Source organism: Schistocerca cancellata, chromosome 1 (assembly GCF_023864275.1).
Source record: "Schistocerca cancellata isolate TAMUIC-IGC-003103 chromosome 1, iqSchCanc2.1, whole genome shotgun sequence".
NCBI lineage: Eukaryota > Metazoa > Arthropoda > Insecta > Orthoptera > Acrididae > Schistocerca > Schistocerca cancellata.
The window spans coordinates 179599118-179619822 of NC_064626.1; the positions used below are offsets into that span (position 1 = coordinate 179599118).

The window sequence follows — 20705 nt, forward strand, 5'->3', positions numbered from 1 at the left end:
CAAAAGGTCGTCCTGTGGAATCCAGCATTTTTGCATTTAGGAAGAATATGACACTGGTTTCATATAAACCTAAGAAAGACAAGGTTGTTCTGGTACTGTCTACTTTACATGATGATGATGACAGTATTGACAGTGATTCAGAAAAATGCAAGCCGGAAATAACAACATTTTACAACGAGACTAAATGTGGTGTGGACAAAGTTGATGAGATGAAATGTACATACTCTGTGACAAGAATTACCAGAAGATGGCCATTTATAATTTTTTCATCTCTTCTAAATATTGCTGGAATCAATTTACAAGAGCAATTCGGATTCAACAATTCCCAGAAAAGACTATCTAAAAGTTCGTGTCAGAAAACAGACCGACAAGATTTTTCTGCAATGTGTGCAATAAATTTGTATGCCTGGAACATGTCAGTGCATATCTGTGCAGTGAGTGCAGTGAAGATGGCAACCACCACGAGTGATTTACTCGAATTGACAGTGAGGCTGTAAACTATAGTTTTCTGAAAAAGTTTCTGAACTAATTTACTTAAGATAAGTATTGGTTAATATCCATATAGAAAAACAGTGAAAAAACAGAATGAACATAAATTTCAGCGAGTACAATAAATGTTCTTATTGGTTTACGGGTAAATTATGAGTTAAAATATTTTATGTACACTACTGATGTTGAAATACATTGTGTTTACGAATTCATTGTTTTATTTATGTTATCCAGACTCTAATATATTATTATATTTGCCAACTGTAATGTCAGAATTGTTCATGAAAATAGTATAATACGCAATGCGGACTCTCAGTCCGCGCATGTGTAGTGCAGGTAAAAAAATCGCGTGTGTAGCAGAGGGTTAAGGAACATCACAGGTGATGCTGGAAATAGCCACTATTGATGTCGATGCAGCACTGCACTCAGTTTATTAAACTGAGAGATATGCATAGCAGTTGTGTCTGAGGCAGAGCAGCAATAATTTTTTCATCTGCCAGGAGAAAGGACAGCTTCTGCTGATTGTCTTCCCATTGAACACCTCATGCTCTGGCGACAAGGTTTTCTTAGTGGTGTATTCTGTTGCTCAATCTTGTTGAAAATATCCATACAGTCATTTGTTCTCTGCAAACTGATCCACATTCTGATCAAATAGTTTCTGGTCATACCAGTTTGCATTAACAGATGGTGTTACAGTATGGGCACAAGACAAGGTGTACCAAAGACTAGTATTGAGACTATGCAGTGGCTCTTCAAACCACTGACAAGAGTTTTCTGATTCATAATGGCTTATATCTGTGATTTCACATACCCTGACAGGCTGAACCAGACCTTAATTGAAAATATGAAAAGCTGCAGATCCAAAAGTCTTGATTCCACTTCACTGACAAAGGGAGGCTCTTACGTTGGGATCGCAGATTTACTTCAAACTTTGTACACCTTTAGTAGGCCATTAAAACAGCACAGTGTGCACTATTCTGTCAATTACAAGAAAATTGCAAGAGAGGTTTTATGCTTCAACTACGTAATTCATCTATCTGTGCATAGGTGCCTCAGGTTAGAGTTCATGGTGGTCAAGTGGGTAGCATTTAACTTCCATAAAACGCTTGTGTATGTAACGACAGTTTGACTCACAGTCAAACTTAATTTTAATCTGTATTTTTTTCATCAGTGGTCATATTATTTAATCTGTATGATGTTTGAGAAGTAATATGAATAAAGTAACACATGTATTTGCATGAATTTTTAGTGAATTTAGTATTATTTGATTACTTACTATCTTTAAATTTAATTATTAGACCAAACATGCTTATATCTATCTACAAGTAAATGAAGAAATGCATATAGTTTTCCTGAACATGTATGCCTGTCATGATTTGAGAGATTCCTTATACATGCAATCTGGTAAGATACCCAGAATCACTTTGCACCTCGCACAGAGGCAGGACCATTTTGCAGTTAACCTGCAAAGAGGTGAGACATTGCTAATGTAGCAAGAACAAATAGTGTACGTGTTACAGAATTTACACTTGTACTACAAAATGAATGTTTAAGTGGGAGTCAAACTGTCACCTCATACACATTCATCTTCAAAAGCTCAAATGCTAATCACTTTCTTTCTTTTTTTCACCCCCTCAGTTTGTTGTTGGTAATTGTTCATTGCATTTGTTCATGGTAGTCGTCCCATGACACTTGAAGCTCATCATTGATTAATGCACTCAGTTATTTTATTACAGAGGGCAGGTAATCCTCTGACCAAACACGCTGAGCTACCATGACAGCATTCCACTTGACCATCACGAACTCTTAACAGTCGGCACCTATGCACAGATACATCAGTTGCTTAATAGACATGTAAAACTTCTCTTGCAATTTTCTCGGAATTGCCATAGGAGTGCACCTTATTACTTGCACATTATGTTGTTGTAATGGCCTAATAAAGGTGTACAAAGTGTGCAGTACATTCTTGATCCCAACGGTGTGGCCTCACCTTGTCAGAAATCACTGACAGATAACACATGAATGTCCCTCTGGATGCTTTAACTCATGCACAACAGGACATTTGTAAGGATATAGGTGCAGGTCCTTTTCAGTAATGTTTCAACATGATGATATCTTAATTCCCACTTGCTCAGATAAATGGCATTGACATTTTGTTGGACTTTGTTCAAGTGAACGAAAGTATGGTGCAATATTTCCAGTATTCGAGCTCTTTGCACATAGTTACACTTCTCATTCGCTACAGAGTCCATTATGAACCAATTTACCACTAAGATTTGTGTTGCCGACTTCATTGGAGGGTTTTCCAAAAAACTTGCAGTCTTCAACACTTGATCAAACAATTCCACACCGTTCGCCATGAATTGTGCTTTGCATAACACTTAACAAAGAATACGTAGTTTTATTGTGAGCTCCATTTTGTGATGCATCCAAGTTGTCACTTCATACACGTCTGCTCCTCATGGTCACTCAAACATAACGACACGGTGAAGTGCTTAGTACAGAGCATGCACAAGATGCACATGCGCACACACAAGACAGCAACTGATTGGGGTGCATCAAAATCGCAATTTTCAGCATTTTCATTGATGTGCAGTTCTCATATTCATTAACAGGGGTGGATACATTGCCAATTTCATAAATATTTTGTAGGCAAGTTTTATTTTGCCCATGCTATACATTTCCATCAGAAGTGGGCTTCCAAACTGTGTGTTTCAGGTTGCTTCACAGAGAAGGCAATGAGTAATGTTTTTCAGGATGTCTTGTTATGCCCACCACTTATGAAATTGTAATTATTCCAATTGATTGTTCTCCCCTGCAGTGTTAGGTGCTAGAATAGCCTAATGGTTCTTCCTTGCCTGTTGTAAGGGGCGACTAAAGGAGTCTTATACCTAGTGGAGCTTTTACAGTGATGACTCTGTCATTGTTAGGACACTCATCAGTTTTAGCTCGTTTCACAATATTTCCCTCAACCTCTTCTGCATAATTGTTTGTGGTCCCCTTTTAGAATTTGACCTCCACTTTCCTAAATTTCAGACATTTGGGGAAGGGTGTCTTATGTGGTGCATAATGTATCCACCATGTGCTGTGATCTTCTGCACCTAATATTAGACTAGATTTATGTTCACAACTATAATCCAGGGCAGTAGCCCGTATGTCATTGGGGGGGGCTGAAGTCATTATGTACAGGGATAACACTGCTGGTGCCTGAGTTGTAACTTCCCAATCTGGGACTCTGGGCAACAGCTAATATGCCAGGCAGCCTTCGCTGTGGTGGGGTGGCACCCATGGGAAAGCCACCGACTGATGTGAGTGGTGTATCAGGAAATGATCTGCAATGAAATGGATCAAACACAGCCTTAGCAGTGACTGTGCCAACATGACTCTCAGCAGACAGAAAGCAAGATTTTAATGCAGAGGCTTACAACTGCTTAGCATTACTGTCTTTGTCCATGCCATGGGATGAAAGTCCGGCAAGGAGAAGTGGAGGTACATTTCTTCCAGATTTTGGTATGCTCCAGAATCAAGAGAGAACAATGTAGCTAATGTTTTTCATTGAAAATATTGAGGATAGTTTCAAACAAGTTGCTGCAATACAGCATATGTGTAATGGATCTTCGTTGATCTAAACACTGAATGCTAACCAGTCAGTGACACTTCAAGCCTTTGACAAGCTTGGGGATTTACCAGTTACCATCTCTACTTATAACAAACTCAGCAGGATTCAAGGGGGTCATCTTTCATCAGGACCCAATGCTCCAAATGGATCAAGATTGGTGTGGAGTCCATTTTGATCATCGCATCCAGAAAAACTTTAAAGATAATAGGGCGATCATTGGAGTATTCATCCTACCCTTTGATGGAAATGTTTTCCCTGAGAAAATGAAGATCATGGTTTGTAATTGTGATGTCAAACTTGACACTTGTCCTCCTCCTGCTGTACAGTTGGTATTTTTGGGGCATGGGGTAGGACAACACAAGAGGGTAGCCCTTGCAAACAACCCCCTACTTGGGTAAAATGCTCAGAACACCATCCCCCCCCCCCCCCCCCCCCACACACACACACACACACACACACACACACATTCTCGGCCAAGTTCCATTTTCAGAAAATCCAGGAATGTAAAACTGTTTTACTGTCTGCCTTGTCAAGATGCTAAGAAAAATTTTTGAAAGCCTGCACCCAATCGATATGATGTCAAACTTTGCAAACATTATGTCAAAATTCATTCCCCCACACCCACAGCATTGGCACAGAGAATTGGTGCAGCTGGAGTTGCCTCGTCCTACACATCATCAGCTAAGAGGACACCTGCCAAGGTGCCCTTCTCAGAGGACAAAACAGGCCAACAGTCTACCACTAGCCACTGGTTAGCATACCCAAGGACTGCAGATCAAAGAAAAGAGTGGTCCTCTTCCACCCAGATGTCAAGACAGGATACTCCTCACAGAAACTGAAGTCTCAAAGGGTCAAGAAGGATAAATTGGAAGTTAATCTAAACTCTACAGCTCTGCTCAATCCACCATCCCCACTCCCTCATGGTCAAGCCCATGAAGACCGAAGAATGGCTCATTCAGGTGGTGCAGCAAAGTAATTCATATTCCTATTTCCCCTTCACTGCTTTCTCAGATCCCATTCTGATGTTCCTTTAATGGAACTGTAATGGCTACCATTGTCAAATGGCTGAACTCTGTCAACTAATGGTACTCACTATGTTGTTGGCATGGCGCTTCGGAAGATATTGTTCTTTGAATCCCAATTCCCTACCATTAAAAATTACAAATCATACTGTACAAATTGCATTAACATTGGAAGGGCATCTGGAGAAGTCTGCACCCTCATCCAATCTGATACTTTCAATGAACGGGTGCCACTAACTGCTGCGTTGGAAGCCTTGCCTGTTCATGTCTTCCTGTCAGTCAGGGTAACAGTATGTAATATCTATCTACCCTGGGACAGATCTATACTATATCATGAGCTGGTGGAGCTAGTGGGACTGTTGCCTCACCCCTCCTCCTGCTTGGGGACTTCAGTGCTCATCATCCTCTGTGGAGCAGCCAAGCAATTGAGCAGTTCTTTCAGAACTGAAAGCCTGCCTCCGTAACAATGGAACTATAACACATTTCAGTATGATCCATAGAACATATTCCACAATAGATATTACAACTGCAGTCTGAGCACCTTGCCCTTAATGCAGTAGTCGATCCATAGCAACCTCTGTCACAGCGACCACTTTCCTATCACTCTCTTTTTCTCAATACATCGACCAGTGGAATGTGCACCTCGACAGCCACTTCAGAAAGCCAACTGGCAAGCTTCCACCTCCAAAGCAACTTCTGAAACCAGTCTAGAGAATAGTATCTTAGGAGTGGTACAAGATGCTGTTGACATGATTATACACACTATGGAAGCTTCAGGCTCTTCCATAAGGACACTGGTGTGATGGCAGTCTGAAGAAATAGGTGCAACTGTCAGAGCATTGCAGGGTAGTTGAAAACATAATCACCGTCCTTCTGAACATTTAATAGCATTGAAGGCATGGCTTTTATCAAAGAACAGAAATCAGAAATGTTTGGAACAGTATGGTATCACCTTTGGGAGCCCACATGCTATTGTCTCAAGTATTGACTAAACTCCACTGCATTTGTGGCCACCCATCATCCACAGTAATTCCTGCCATCTCCCTCAATGCCAATATCTGTACTGATCCTGCAGTCATTGCTGAATGCTTCATGGCTTACTTCACCAAAGTGTCCACATGCAGTAACTGCCATGCTAATTTCCTGATTCAGAAACGCCCACTGGAGCGAAACTCCTTAGCTTTCCTTACAGAAGACTTTGAATTGTACAGTGTTCTATTTAATGAATGGGAGTTCCACAGCACTTTAACAGTGTTGAGAGACGGCCCCTGGCCCTTATAAAAATCCATAACCAAATGCTTAAACACTTTAGCAATGGCAGCATAAAACAAACTCTTCGGTTATCAATTGTATTTGGCAGGAAGTGGAGTTGGCCTGCCAATGGTTGGAGGGTGTTGTTATTTCTTTCCTGGAACTGGGTAAAGATTCTCAAATTTTGACTAATTATTGACCATTTTCTCTAACAAAAGGGCTGTGCAAATTATTTGAAAGAATGGTTTCCCAATGTCTGCGTTGGTGCCCAGAAGCTAGGGAACATATCATAATTTCAAAGTGGCTTTCGGGAGTTCCGCTCCATTATAGACCTACTGATTCATCTGGAATCGGCAGTGTGTTATGCTTTCGCACATTGCCACCATCTGATCACCATGTTCTTTGACCTACAGAAGAAGTACGATGTGGTGCCATCACAGCTTGTCTACACTGTGTGAGGGGCTTCTGGGGCTGTTTACCCATTTCTCTCCAGAATTTCCTACCCCTCCAATGATTCAAGGCCTGTATAGGTTCAATCATCAGCAACCAATACTTACAGGAAAGTGGAGCTGTGCACAGATCAATTCTGAGCATAACCCTCTTCGATATTGCAGGTAGTTGTATCATGACTGATGTGGGACCCATAGCCTCATTATTACTTTAGGTGAACAACCTTTGTATGTCTTACAGCTCTCCATCGTTGCAAACCACAATGTGTCAACTTCAGAGGGCCATATAGAGTCAGGGATATCAATTTTCACTTGTGAAAACTTGGGTCATGCACTTGTGTTTTCGTCTCAGGGCTGTGCAGCTGGACCAGAACTTTGTCAGTAACCAGTTGCTTGAAATCGCTAAAATTTTCAGGTCTTTTGTTTCACAATAAGATGACTAACACAGTTACCACATGTGCACCAGCTCAAGGCAAATTGCATTAGGGAGCTTAATATCCTCAGATACCTCAGCAGCACCTGCTGAGGCACTGACCACAAGACCATTTTCTGTGATTTTATAAAGCTTTGATTTAATCCCAATTGGACTATGGACATGTTTTCCTACAGGTCAGCTGTTCTGTCAGTACTGAACTTGTTAGATCTGGTTCACCACAGTGGTGTGTCGTTGGCATCTGGAGCCTTTTGTATGAGCCCTGTAGATAGCCCTCCTGAAAGTAGTTGGTGTCCCACCACTGAGGGTCAGATACCAGCAACTCTTGGTGAACTGTGTGGGCATAATGTTCAGATGTCTTACCCATCTGTGTTACTCAACTCTGTTTCACAATCAGTAGTTCAGACTGTTTAGAAATTGCTCAAAAATGGGTAGACCAGCTGAGATACAATGGGGAATTCTGTTCAAGGGCCACCAACTGCCCCTTTCTTATCTGTCTTTGTAAAGTTCCGTCTTGGCATTCCCTGTGGTATGTAACCAATCCTGTGATTCAAATGTACCTCTTTGCATCCCAAAGAAAAATGCTAATTCCACCATTCTCAGATGCCTGTTGCTTTTGCTTCTCAGTGACTACCCAAATTTGACATACATCCACATTGATGGATTGAAAACTCCTCATCCAGCCATCCTGATTTAGGTTTTCCATGATTTCCTCAAATGGCTTAAGGCAAATGCTGGGATAATTCCTTTGAAAGGGCATAGCCAATTTACTTCCCCATGCTTCCTTAACCTGAGCTTGTCTCCAATATCTTATTGCCAACCTGTGGGTGGGATGTTAAATACTAATTTTTCTTCCTAGCTTCCTTTCTTTCTTTCTTTGCACATGCAAAGGAGCATGAGAAGTATTGTCTGCCAATTATTTACAGTGTATACACTGCAGAGTTAGTCCCCATATTACGTACTCTGCAGTACATCAAAACTCTTGCCCCAGAGGATTTCCTGGTTTGTTGCAGCTCCATGAGCTGCTTAAAAGGCACATCTTAGTGCTACCCCAAAAAGCTTTTGGTTGCTAACATCCAAGACCTCCACAACTCCAGAATGACAGTAACATTCATCTGGACACCAAACAATGTGGGTATACTAGGAAGTGAATTTGCTGACAAATTGACTGAAGAATCATCCAGAGGTGTCAAACTTGAACTTGGAGTTCCAGAGACAGACTTACGATTTCAACTGCAACGTCAAATTTTGAAAATGTGAGATATTGAATAGCAGGCTACCCTGACTATCACAAGGTGAGAGCAGTCAAGGGGACTACCAACATATGGTGTACTTTTCTTCTGGCTTATTGGAAAGGTGCCATTACACTGTGCTGACTGCATATCAGCCACACCAGACTTACCTATGAGTTCTTTTTGTGTCAAGAGGACTCTCCTCAATGCAACTGTGGTAGTCATCTTACAATTGTCCATATTCTCATTGAGTGTGCACTGCTGGCTCATCTGAGATGATTAGTCAACCTATCTATGTCGGTCCTTCAGATACTTGGGGATGGGCAAGCAGCCACCAAGGTCAAACATTTCCAGTGGGACAACGGATTTTATAGCAGACTTTACTGCATCTCCATGTTCAGGGTCAGGAACAGTCTGGTGCATGTGTACATGTGTGAGAGAGAGAGATGGGAAGGGGAGGAGGGGGGGGGGGGAGTCTCTCTCACTGCAGTGTATGCCCAACTGATGTCACTGCACTGTTGTGCATTTTTGTACCTTTACAGCTTCTTGACTACTGTGGCATATTCTCCATTTCCCATTAGCCTATCCTTTGTATATACATTTAGATTTACACCAAAAATGCCACATTTGTCAATTTCTCTTTTTAACCAGCTGACTGTACCCAGTATTACAAGCTACTGCTTTTTAAGATTGCTTTAAACTCGGGAATGTGTTGCAAATGATTTGGTAGTTGATCACTAGGATTTTAATCACTCCATCTATGTTGACCGTTTCTGTAAGTCTTGCACTAATGCTAGGTCTCTTAGAGCTTTCATTATCTGGATTGGATTGAGAGCCACCTAATCAAAAAATCCTTCATGTGCACTCCACACAGAGGCAACTACCTAGGTAGCAGCCTCTGATGTATAGTGCACTGCTGACCTATTTATGGAAACCATACCATTTTCATCCCTTTGGCCATGAGACCAAGAAACCACAACTAGCTTGTTACAAAACCTTTAAAGTCAGTGGTTCAAGCTTCCTACTTAGTTCAGAACCAGAGGGCGTCAGTCAGTTCTGGAGACAATACTGTGGATTGAGAGCTTCATTGAAATTGTGAGCAAAGTTGTTTTCAGTATTCTCTGCAGTTGGTGGACTGATCAAAGTATGATCCTGAATCCCAGATGACAAGCATCACTTGCTCAGGCATGTGCCACAGTCTGCAGTTGGATGGATCTAGGGCATACACACAGAGTGCACAAGGTGACTTTTTTATCCTTTGTTGCCAAATTTTCCTGATTGAAATTCACCATATGTTTGAACTGGGGATAGATGTAATATCCTAACTGATCACTGCCCCCCCCCCCCTCCCTCCCTGTCCCCTTCCTCTTCCACCTGTACCAGGCCCCTAGACCTACCACTGACATGCCTCTCATAGTGTAGTGGACAATTGGTGATAGATCCTGTATTTCCTGTAGAGGAGAGGACAGTTCAAGAGGTAACTTTGGTAACGATGTTATTTCATGATCTCTGTTACACTTAGAGGATTGTAAAGTTGCTTAAAATCCAAAGCCACAACATCCATGAAAGTGTTCTGTGTAAATAATGGATAGAATTTACAGTTTCCTTAAAAATAAATTTGTTTCTTAGACTTTTGGTAAGGTTATGCTCACAGAGATTCATGTATCAATGTTGGAAACAGCTGGTGTACACAAATTTCGACAGTAACAATTTCTACAAAACAATATTACAATGCAGTTGCTGAATTGATAAAAGCAAGGTTTATGCTGTGATCATAAAATTTCAAAACACTGACATAGAAGAAGCAGGTTAATTAATGGAGAAAGTGTTACACTAAACATATTTGTACCTATGCTGTAATAAAGGGGGAAACAACATTCTGAAAAAATATTGCTACCAAGAGGTACAGAATACACAACTGTAACTTATAATTTACTATGGAATACATTATGCGCAACACTCATAAATGGCCAAAAATTATCAAAATACACCATTCATCATGTAAATACATAATGAAATTAGGGAACATTTGTTTTTGAATGAGGATCCTGTTGGCAAATATTTCTTAAAGAACAGGTTTAGTTCCAGTAAACAATATATTTCAAATTTTGTGCAATACACACAGCTGCTCAAAAACACTCAGTATATTACATTATACACAAGCCATGAGAGAATCAAAGAAAGATTATGAGAAAACAACGTGAACAGTAAACTATTAGAATCTATTACTTCACATTTGAGCTATCTGCTGCACATGGTCTCATACAAAGAAAAATCCGGGAATCAACTTTATATGCAAATAAACACATGAAAAGCTTGGACTTTTTACATAGCTCAATTAATGAGAGCCTCCACACTAGTGTGCTAGTAATGGCCATTGCAGTGTCAGTTTGTCAGACTGAAAATAATTAAAACCATCTATACCAACAAAGCACATCTCCTGCTTCAGACAACTAACAATTCAGCTAGTAAGTCTTAAGCTGAACTACCATCTCTGTTTGCCTTCTATACATAATTATTCAGTATTGTATTAATACTTGTCAATTTATTGCAGATGACTGTGAGAATGAGGATTTGTCAGAAGAGGAAGTTGATGAAATGTAAGTTCTGTGTACTTCAAGCTTTTTTATCTTATATCTCATAAGTTAATAAGTTCAAGAAACCTGTGTTTTAAACTGTCCTTTTATAGGTCAATATTGTTTGTTGTTACAGCAGCAGTAGCATTTTGCTTACCATATTTGTGTCACTATCTGTAATAATTGTAAGAACGTGCGGATTTCTTGGCTAGAAATGAAAGTTTCCCATTTTTCACAAAGACGTGAAGACCACCTCAAAAAACTAAGTAACTGATATTCTGGACACCACCTGATCAATACTTAGAACACAGAATTTGAAAATAACTAAAGTTCATTTTTAGCCAGACTCATATCAGTCAATGTTAAACAACTGTCACTTCTGTAATCCTCCTGGCCTCAACCTCCACTGACCGCGCCATACCTCACTGGCTCCAACATCCATATGCTGCATTCCTAGCCCATGCTCCTGCCACCCCTCCCTCATTTCTAACCTGATCTTCTTACATGTGTGCCTGTCGATGACTCAATGTTCCTGTTGTATGATGGGTGTTCTCCCTTACATCTAAATTATTTAATTAAAAACAGTTATTTATCATTTATGCTACCAATCTCTTTAGGTTGTAATAACATTAATGTTCACTGTTACTATAACCTGGTGTTATTGTAATCAAAGTGATTAGTAACATAATTAATAAATAACAAATGCAGAAAATGAACGAATCATATAGTTTCTCAAAAATCTTTTTTCCAATCTTTTCATTTCTTTTATTGTCTGGATGCAGTAATTTGTGGAAGCTTTAATAAAGTGCGGCATGAGGTCAAAGCACATAATTATAGCATGGCTGCAAAGTTTTACTATGAGCTGTGGACACTAAATATGTCAAAATGATTTAACTAGGGTATGCGGTATAGCCACCAGTTGCAGATCACTTGCAAATAAGAATATAAACATGATAAAAAAAGACAAAAATTCTAGTACTTGAAACCACACATTTTTATTGATGGTAAATACTTTCCTCTCGTTGATTAACCATGTTTCTCTTTATTTAGAAAGACAGAAATGTTAGCAACTGAGTATGTTGTCAAGAGACGCAGCTATTCCAATGAACTATAAAATAAATGCAGTTCTTTCACATTTAATCTCTTCATTAAGGAGAAGAGGTTAATGGTAAGAAAAAGCATTTCTTTTCATACTTTTTTAAAGAAAAAGAGAATAGGTTGCCAATTTTTTCTGTGCACACAGCATCTTCTTTTCTCACAGCACAGAGCCAGTAAGTGTGTAGCAGATGGTAGCTGTCCTACTTCTCCCATCCTATTATGACAGGAGTATGGGAAAAGTGAAAAGAGCACACATTGTTTCAACTGTAATCTACAATGAATCTATTTCTGTTGTAAATGCATGTTTTTAAGTGAGTGAAGATCCTCAGTTTCCCATTAATCATTTTAAGCTGTTTGATAGAATTTATCTGTGTACTATTTGCCAGGTTAATGATGCCCAATCAACATTGGAAATAACTGCCATCATTCTTTTGTAACAAGTTATTCTTTTAGTTCCTTGGTATTTATTTAAAAATAAGTATGCTTAATACTTAAGTGTGAAACCATTCTCCCATGCAATACCACTCAGTACCACTTTAAGTGAAACTGAATCTACACATGTATTGCAGTACAATATTTGTACTAAATAACAATGTTACTTCTATGATTGGTTACAATTACTGACAGTATCTTAACAAAAATAAAAATCAGTCATCAGCTGCACAAGAAAACATGGTTTCAGCAGTTTACACTGTCATCTTCAGAAGTGAAATAGGCTCATATGCACAACATCAAAATAAGAGTGGGATGGCAGTGTCCTACAAAGTATTGAAAGAAAATACATGTATAAAAACAGATGTGCAAAGATTGAACTGAAGTAGTAAAACAGGTCTGCTAAAATGAATGTAAAGGAGTTAAGCTTGAGAATCACAACATACCCATGCTGCAGAATTAATAAAATAGTGACGTCATTAAAATATGATATGTGCAATGAGTAGCAAAACAATGAACTGTCAAATCATGGATTGTGTGTTGTATGTGCAAAGGAAACCAACCAAATAATGGTGATATGAGCAGCATTGAACAAGCATATATACAAAGTGAGAGCACTGGTGTGCATATAAACTGTAATTAAGTCTAAAAAACAGTTGAAGTTCAAGTATGTGCTTATAAAACCATATAAAATGATTAGCAAAAGCATTTAAAATGCCTTATCATGTCAATACATTGTTGATTAAGTGTTGCGTATTCACAAATGTATAACAATGTTATATAAACGCAGAGTGGACACGTAGCAGTTGCATAACCAGTGTTGAAAATGTAGCTGTGCTTCATCTCAGTTACACAGTGAATGGTTACCTTTGCTTCTTGCAGTGTTTGCTTTCACAGAGCAGTGCACAGATTAAAAATGGCGCCTTACAAAGTGACAGTAATGTACTGATTGACCAACTCAGCTGCTCGATGTTGGCATTTATATATTTCTACTCATGTTTTTAGAAGCCTCTCCTCCATGAGAAATTTTCTAACATCTTACAACTATAATATTATATCTTCAACAGCTTTTATATCTTTTGCTAGTTAGATTGTGAAACAACAAACTGAAAGACATTGGAAAAGATTATGTTTTTCTTAGTACAGCACGTTTTCCCTAAATACAGTACAATTTCAGTTTATAGACAATTGGCATAAGATGCTTGATGGCATCTGTGAACCAAAATTCTAAAGATGCTCATAGTTTGTAAAGGATGGTGGTAGCTTGATGCTTGCTAGTTAAATCCAAATGGACGGGCATGTGGTACATGGAAGACCCTAGAGACCCATCCTCCATCTATTGAACTCATGGTTCCAAAACCAGTAGAAAACTGTTCTTTTTCTTGTGATATTCGCCCTGTGGCCATTAGGCCATGGTCCAAGGCATATATGATGTGCCTAACATTTTGTCTTCCAGTGCTGAAGACATCATCAGAGGCTACAGAGACTCAGAAAACAGAACAGGATTAAAGAAGCTCAGCAAATCAAACTGTTTTATGTATCTGTGCAATGGTCAGACTGAGATGCCCTCAGACTGCTGAGATCACTGAGTCACACCAGCATATGTTGTGAAGCTTGCAGTGGAGAAGAATTGGTACTGTTATTTAGCCCTAAGGCTCATCAGATCCTTCTCTTGGCCTTGAAGGCCCAGTGGATTTTCACTGGCTGCCGTGTCAATCTTTGCCTGCAGATGCAGTATGGAGGGACATGTGGTCAGCATGCCACTCTGCCAGGTGTTTTGCCAACTTCCAGACCATAGAGCTGCTGTTTCTCATTCAAGTAGCTCCTCAGTTGGTATCACTAGGCTGAGTGCACTTCTTACTAGACGTCTCAACCAGGAAAAATCCTGGGCAGCTCACAGCTTATCTAATTTCAGTCCTTCTTTTCTAGTAAAGTTGTTTCTGTGCTTTTGAATTTCTATAACCCCTCTGTACACCCGAGCATAGTTATGATTCCAGCATCTTGATAAAACCAAATTGTCAGAGAAATAAATTTGGTGGTTTCTTGATACCAGTGTGATCTACTTCTGCTGATTGATCTCTGTTTCACAAATGACAATTACTCTTCTCTTTCGTAAGTTGGATGTTACTGCTTCTTTTTGCAGTTTCTATGTACACTTAACCATATGTGCAAGGGATTTTATGTACTCCTGCTGTGACAGGCAGTGAGAATATGATCTGTGCATTGCTCAAATTTTTCTGCACCTGCACTGTGTCAGTGTCCATCTTTTTGGTACTCTGATTATGCAACTTGTAACTGTTTTTACAAGTGAGAAGAATACTTTCCCAGTAGTTGGCTCTTTTTCACTAGCAGCTCCATATCTTTTAGGGTGCAGTGCCCTATTTATCCGAGTAGCCATTTCTTCCGTAAGCAGTCCTACATGTAGGGCTTACTGTGGTTCCAAGATTTTTTTACCCCAGGCAATTAATGTTTTGATCACTCTTCTTTTTTTGCAAGGGACAGTGACTGGAATTTCTCTGAATGTATCTTCCCGTGTGAGTGGGGTTCCTGTAGACTTAGTATCCTAAAGTTCCAATGTGTTTTCTAAGTAGTTGTATATCCAAAAATGAAATTTGACCTTCTTTCTCCTTTTTTTCCACCAAAGTGAAGAGCATATTAGAAAATTATGATGGTTCTTGTTCTTTCTGAGAACATGCAGTGAAACTGGCTCCAGTCTGCTGAAACCGACATGAGGGTTTCTCCTTTGCCATCTGAAGGACTGCTTTTTCAAATTTTGACCATATACAAATTCTCTGCAATTGTGCTGAGTGGGTATCCCATAGCCACTCTGTCAGATTGTCCATAGCATTTGTTGTCCTGTTCAAAGTAAATTAATGTGAGATAATGTTTAAAGAGATGTGCCATACCTTTAGCAGAAATCCTTTCCAACTGTGATATTCTTATTAAGAGGAACCAAGTAAACAATGATACAACATCAACACTGACCCATAATACCTCTTGGACTCAACATGAAAGATTTTAATTGTTTGATAAAATGACCAAAATCTTTAATATAAGTATCAGTATTTCTATAAATAGCTGTAGGGGAGTAGCAAAGCATTTGGTTATCCCATAGTTTGGACAGTCAATAGTGCTGACAGTAGGTCTTAGTGGAATGCCAGGTTTGTCAATCTCTGTGGTAATTCCTTTCATTTGGTAAAACCTTCTTGTGATTGGGAGAAATAAGAGGCAACTTCTTTACTATGCTAAGAACAAATGTTACAGCTTCTCCTTTAAGCTGTTTGTATCTTCGTGCTTCTAATATGTTCTGAATTTTACTGTAGTATTGCCCCTACCTGATGGAATAATTTGAATGCCCTTAGCAAAATGTGAATGTCAAGAGAATTTTCATTTAACTTTTAGTAAGATACTACTAAGTGGTTTGCTTCTAAGCAGTATTCTGGCTTATTCCACGTGTAATTCAACTACAGGTTGTTTAAATTAAAAAAAAAAAAGCCAGATTCAATCTTCAATATTAGCAACAGTGCCTTCTACTGGCATTCTAGAAGGTGCAATTACATAATTTCATCCTTTGGCAGTATGAGCCATATCTGCAGACTATTAAATTTTTCCTTCTGTCTATTAGCTGACACCACAGAATCTACTTCTATGGTTTGTAACATTAAACTATCCAATTTATCACAAATATTATGACAGAACTTATTACTGAAGAAAGTTGCAACTCCATTAGCTTAGAGTTCACAGAATCACATGTGATAGATGCACTCTCAGAGCAGCACTGACTCTTTGTGATCATAGATATCATGCACAGTTGCTGAAGTGTTCTCTTCCCCTCAGAAAATTCGGTGTTGTTGAGTTGTCTCTGCATCACAGCAGAAAGGTGACGGAGCTAAATAAGAGATTTCTTGTGAAACTAGGGAACCATGAAACTCATTTCTCCAACATCTTTTACCAAGATCCAATCATTACTATGCGAGAATTTATAGCAAGGCCGTAGAAATTCGAAAGGATGAAAAAAGTTTAAGAGAAAAGAAGATGGGCTGAAATTAGACAAGTGCTAAATAATGCAAACAATGCCAACCCTTCCTCCTTACAAGCTCCACAACATGGGATGGTGTAACTCAGCACTCTCAGGCAGTGGCCTGATAATGTTATGATCCCATCATTGTGGGGATATGTATAAATAGTTTGATTTACTGAGCTTTCTCAGTCTTTATAACTCTGATTATGGCTTCAGCATTGGAGCACAAAATTTTTTGTGTGCTCCTTTCCAATTCCACAGTTAACTTTCATTCTCAATGATGAAGCTGAGATGCACCAAGCACTGTATCAATTTACTATCATGGTACAATAGGGGCGCTATGAATATATTGTCAGATTATCCCGATTATTTATTAGGTTTTAAGACTGCATAATTGAGCAGTTTATTTTCAAAATCTTGCAATGCTAAATTAGCCATCAGTTACAAAAAGAAACTACTAATCATGAAATCATCTCTCTCTTCAAAATTCTGCTTCTTAAGTAAATAATAAGTGGAGCTTTGCCCATGTTTATGATACTATTCCCAACACAGGTTTGCAGTTAATGAATGATAAAGAGTGAGCATTAGATACTTCAGTGAATAGCAAAATTAACAAACCAGGGCTGTGAAATGCATTGTTTTTCTCTATACAGGGTGAACATTAATAAAACCGACACACTGCAGGGACAGATTCCTAACTGGAAATGCAGGAAAAAAGGTCCTATGAAGTTGTGTCCAGAAGTGGATGGCGTGTGTGCAATGACAACATCCATGTCACAACAGATGTTCAAAGTGCCCTCCATGGGATGCAGTGAACAGGTTCACACATCACATCATGGATTGCTGCATTCTTTCATATGTTCCAGTCTCTCTATGAATAGCGTCACAGGCATCATGAAGATGCTATTGAAGGGTCTACACAGCAGGAACTAGTTTAGCATAAACAACCTTTTCAGATGCCCCCAGAGGCTAAAATTCATGGAGTTTAAGTCCACTGATGTAGCAGACCTTGCTACAGGGCCTCCGCATCCTATCCAATGTCCAGGGTAGATGATGTTGAGGTGCCGGTGAACTTTAATGCGGAGGTGGGATGAAGCTCCATCATATGGAAACCACATAACCTTCTGTATTGCCAAAGTCACATTCTCAAGCATCCCAGGCAGAGGTTTCTGTAGGAAGTCCAGTTACTTTCTTCCGTTGAGGCATTGTGGAATAATAATGGGTCCAAGAATGTTGTCACCAAGAAGCCCTTCCCACACACTGATGCTGAACCAATGTTGATGAGACACCCCAACTATTCCCCGGGGATTGTCTGTCATCAACAGGTAATGATTGTGCAGGTTGATGATGCAAGTTCTGGCAAAGGTTGCTTCATCGGTAAAGAGAACTGATGACAGAAATCCCATAATTGTGATGATCTGGCGCCAAAACTAATGACAAAATCCTTCCCATAGATATCCACTGCTGATAATTATTGCACTTGTTACAGGTGATTGAGATAGTAGCGATTATCATGCAGGATACACATAATTGTACTTTGAGTTACACCTATTTAGTGGGCCACTTTCCTGGAACTTATATGAGGGTTCATCTCAAAATCCTGTAGAATCAGGCCCTCCAAATCTGGTGTAAGCACATTCTGCTTCCTCCCTGCACATTTGTCTTTCTGAGAGGACCCGTGATCACACATGTGCCCAAAAAGGGCTTGAAATTTTGTGTAATGTGTTTGATGTCTGTGAGGATACTTGTTTTGGTGTGGCCTTGGTGACTCTCGACCATTTCCATCTGCTTGTCCAAACACAAACACCATCTTGGCTTGTGAATTTTAAAATTTTCCCAGAGAATTGACTGTTCAAACAAATTGGTGCCCAGTTGAAATATCGTGCAAAGTATTGAACGATGACTGGCCGCAAGCCCAAAATTTGTTTGCACCATCTTGGCTTGTTCCTGACATGATTACCAGATCATTTTGCTGCTTACAGTGTGTGTTGCATCAATCACACAGCCTGCAGCACGCAAGGAACACACAGCACAGTCAGAGGAGCTATCACTCTCCAGCACCAGCTACTGTGGCAACGATGCATTTCCCAACACGTGTTCATAGGACCTTTTTTCCTCCATTTCTGGACAGGAATCCTTCCCTGAAGTTTATTAGTTTTATTAATGTTCGCCCTGTATATTTTTTCAGCCTCAGCTCACTTAGTTGATACCATTACCACTTTCAACCTGTTACTGCATCAGAGCTGCGTGATTGCTAGGTATGTTGTCACATGCTAGGTACGTTGTCGCAATGAAAGGTGCTGTTATTGTATGAAAACAGTTGATAGCTCTCAGATGCACCCAATTGACAGTCATTACAGTACCAGGAAACCTTTATTAAGTAAGTAAGGAAGTTGAAGATACAACAACAATAACAATAATATTGTATGTACTAGATACTGTGAATGGGATGAAAAGGGGGCCAGCCATTCTGGTATTTTGTTTCTGTGTCCATAGGTGGAATGTGTTAATATCTATTATGATCTCTGACAATATATATCATAGAAGAGGAATGTTTATTTGGAGCATTCATTGGCACACACATAAAAAAGGATACTGGAGGATGAATTGTGGTTGTCTTACCCTACAGAACCCACTTTTCTTGGCTTCACCTGTACAGGCCCCTAAAACTGATCCAAACATGCCCATATTGTAATCATGAGTGTATGGAGGAACAACACGTTCATCAAACATCAGTCAGTCATCATTACAAATAAGTCAATCTATTACCACAAAGCATAAAACTCTTATTATGTATGTTAACATATATGATACGTCATTGCTATTTTGCAACATCGTATACTGTAACTATAAAGGATTCTGTTTGTTTTTGTTTCTTTCCTCTCTGAGAGAACTGTAGTAAGTTCCTCGATAATTGGATGTGTCATTTGACAATTAAAGTGAAAATAGGACAGTGAAAGATACGCTGAAGTTAAAGATCACATGATTGTAAGAGTAGAAGAAACAGCTCCAGGGAGAATGAAATATAAGAGTTTGAAGCAGTTAACTCAGAACCAGGCAATTGCCAATCTGTGTGATCTGCAGAGATGGCAAATTCTCCTGAGGGTTTGAATTTCTGTAATTATATAAACATTTCTCTTGATCCATTCTGGGATTTGGAAGAAACAAGGCCTTAGGATGCGAAAGAAAAAAAAAAGCTTGTATTTTTCTTTATATTTAAATTATGATAATGCAATGTAATCTTGGAGATCACAGTGCCCACATGCTCTACTCAAAAGTCTAATGATTGTCTTTAATTTGCTTAATCTTACAGCTAATTCATAACAACTGAAGGTACTGCTTTTTTATTCATGATGTAGTTCAAAAACTCTCCCTTTGGTGCGACCAAGCATTAAATAAAGAAGTAATAAGGCTATAGAGCCTTAGGTAAGTAGTAAAATTAATCAATAAGGTAATAAAGTAACAGATGTTGTTTTGAATCATGTTCACACTTTTACTTATAAAATACTTTATTAAAATATACACATGTTAACTTTACAATTGACGCACGAAGACTGTCTATTGCGCCTCATCACTCACACATATATACACAAACATAGCTGTCACCACAATCAATACTTCTCGAACATACTCGATATAACTTATTCTAGAACGATGTTCTGGAACTTTCTCATATCCGATATAAATGTATTACATAATTCCAACACGCCTCCTTACATTTATATCGCGATGTTTAACATATTCCTAATTTTAATGAATTTTTCTTTACATAACGACTTTGTGAATATATCTGCAACATTTTCATTTGAATCTACTTTAACAATATCAATGAGTCCCTGTAAATAATACTCATTCACAAAATGGTAATGCACTTCTATATATTTTGAATTCTTTGTAAAATTACCAAACTTCGCTATATTTAATGCTCCTGAATTATCTTCATATATGACAATAGGTTTTTCAAATTTAACATTAAAAATGTCTAAAATATCATGTACAAGTTTCACCTCGCTTACAGCTTCTGCGAAAGTTGAAGCCTTTGTGACACTCGCTTGTTTTCTTGACTTCCAAAATACAACATTA

The 20705-nt window shown here is 39.0% G+C and overlaps 1 protein-coding gene across 5 annotated transcripts in view; it reads left to right on the forward strand.

The window, feature by feature from the left end:
* The window catches only part of LOC126168357 (uncharacterized), a 219891-nt gene that overhangs the window by 136390 nt on the left and 62796 nt on the right, over window positions 1–20705 (forward strand). For 4 of the 5 annotated variants that reach the window (XM_049920551.1, XM_049920550.1, XM_049920549.1 and 1 more), the window contains one exon: window positions 11050–11095. In XM_049920551.1, coding sequence (XP_049776508.1) covers window positions 11050–11095 — 46 coding nt within the window. Of the gene's footprint in view, window positions 1–11049; window positions 11096–19935; window positions 20014–20705 lie in introns of those variants that run through there. The other variant, XM_049920552.1, reaches the window with a different exon arrangement.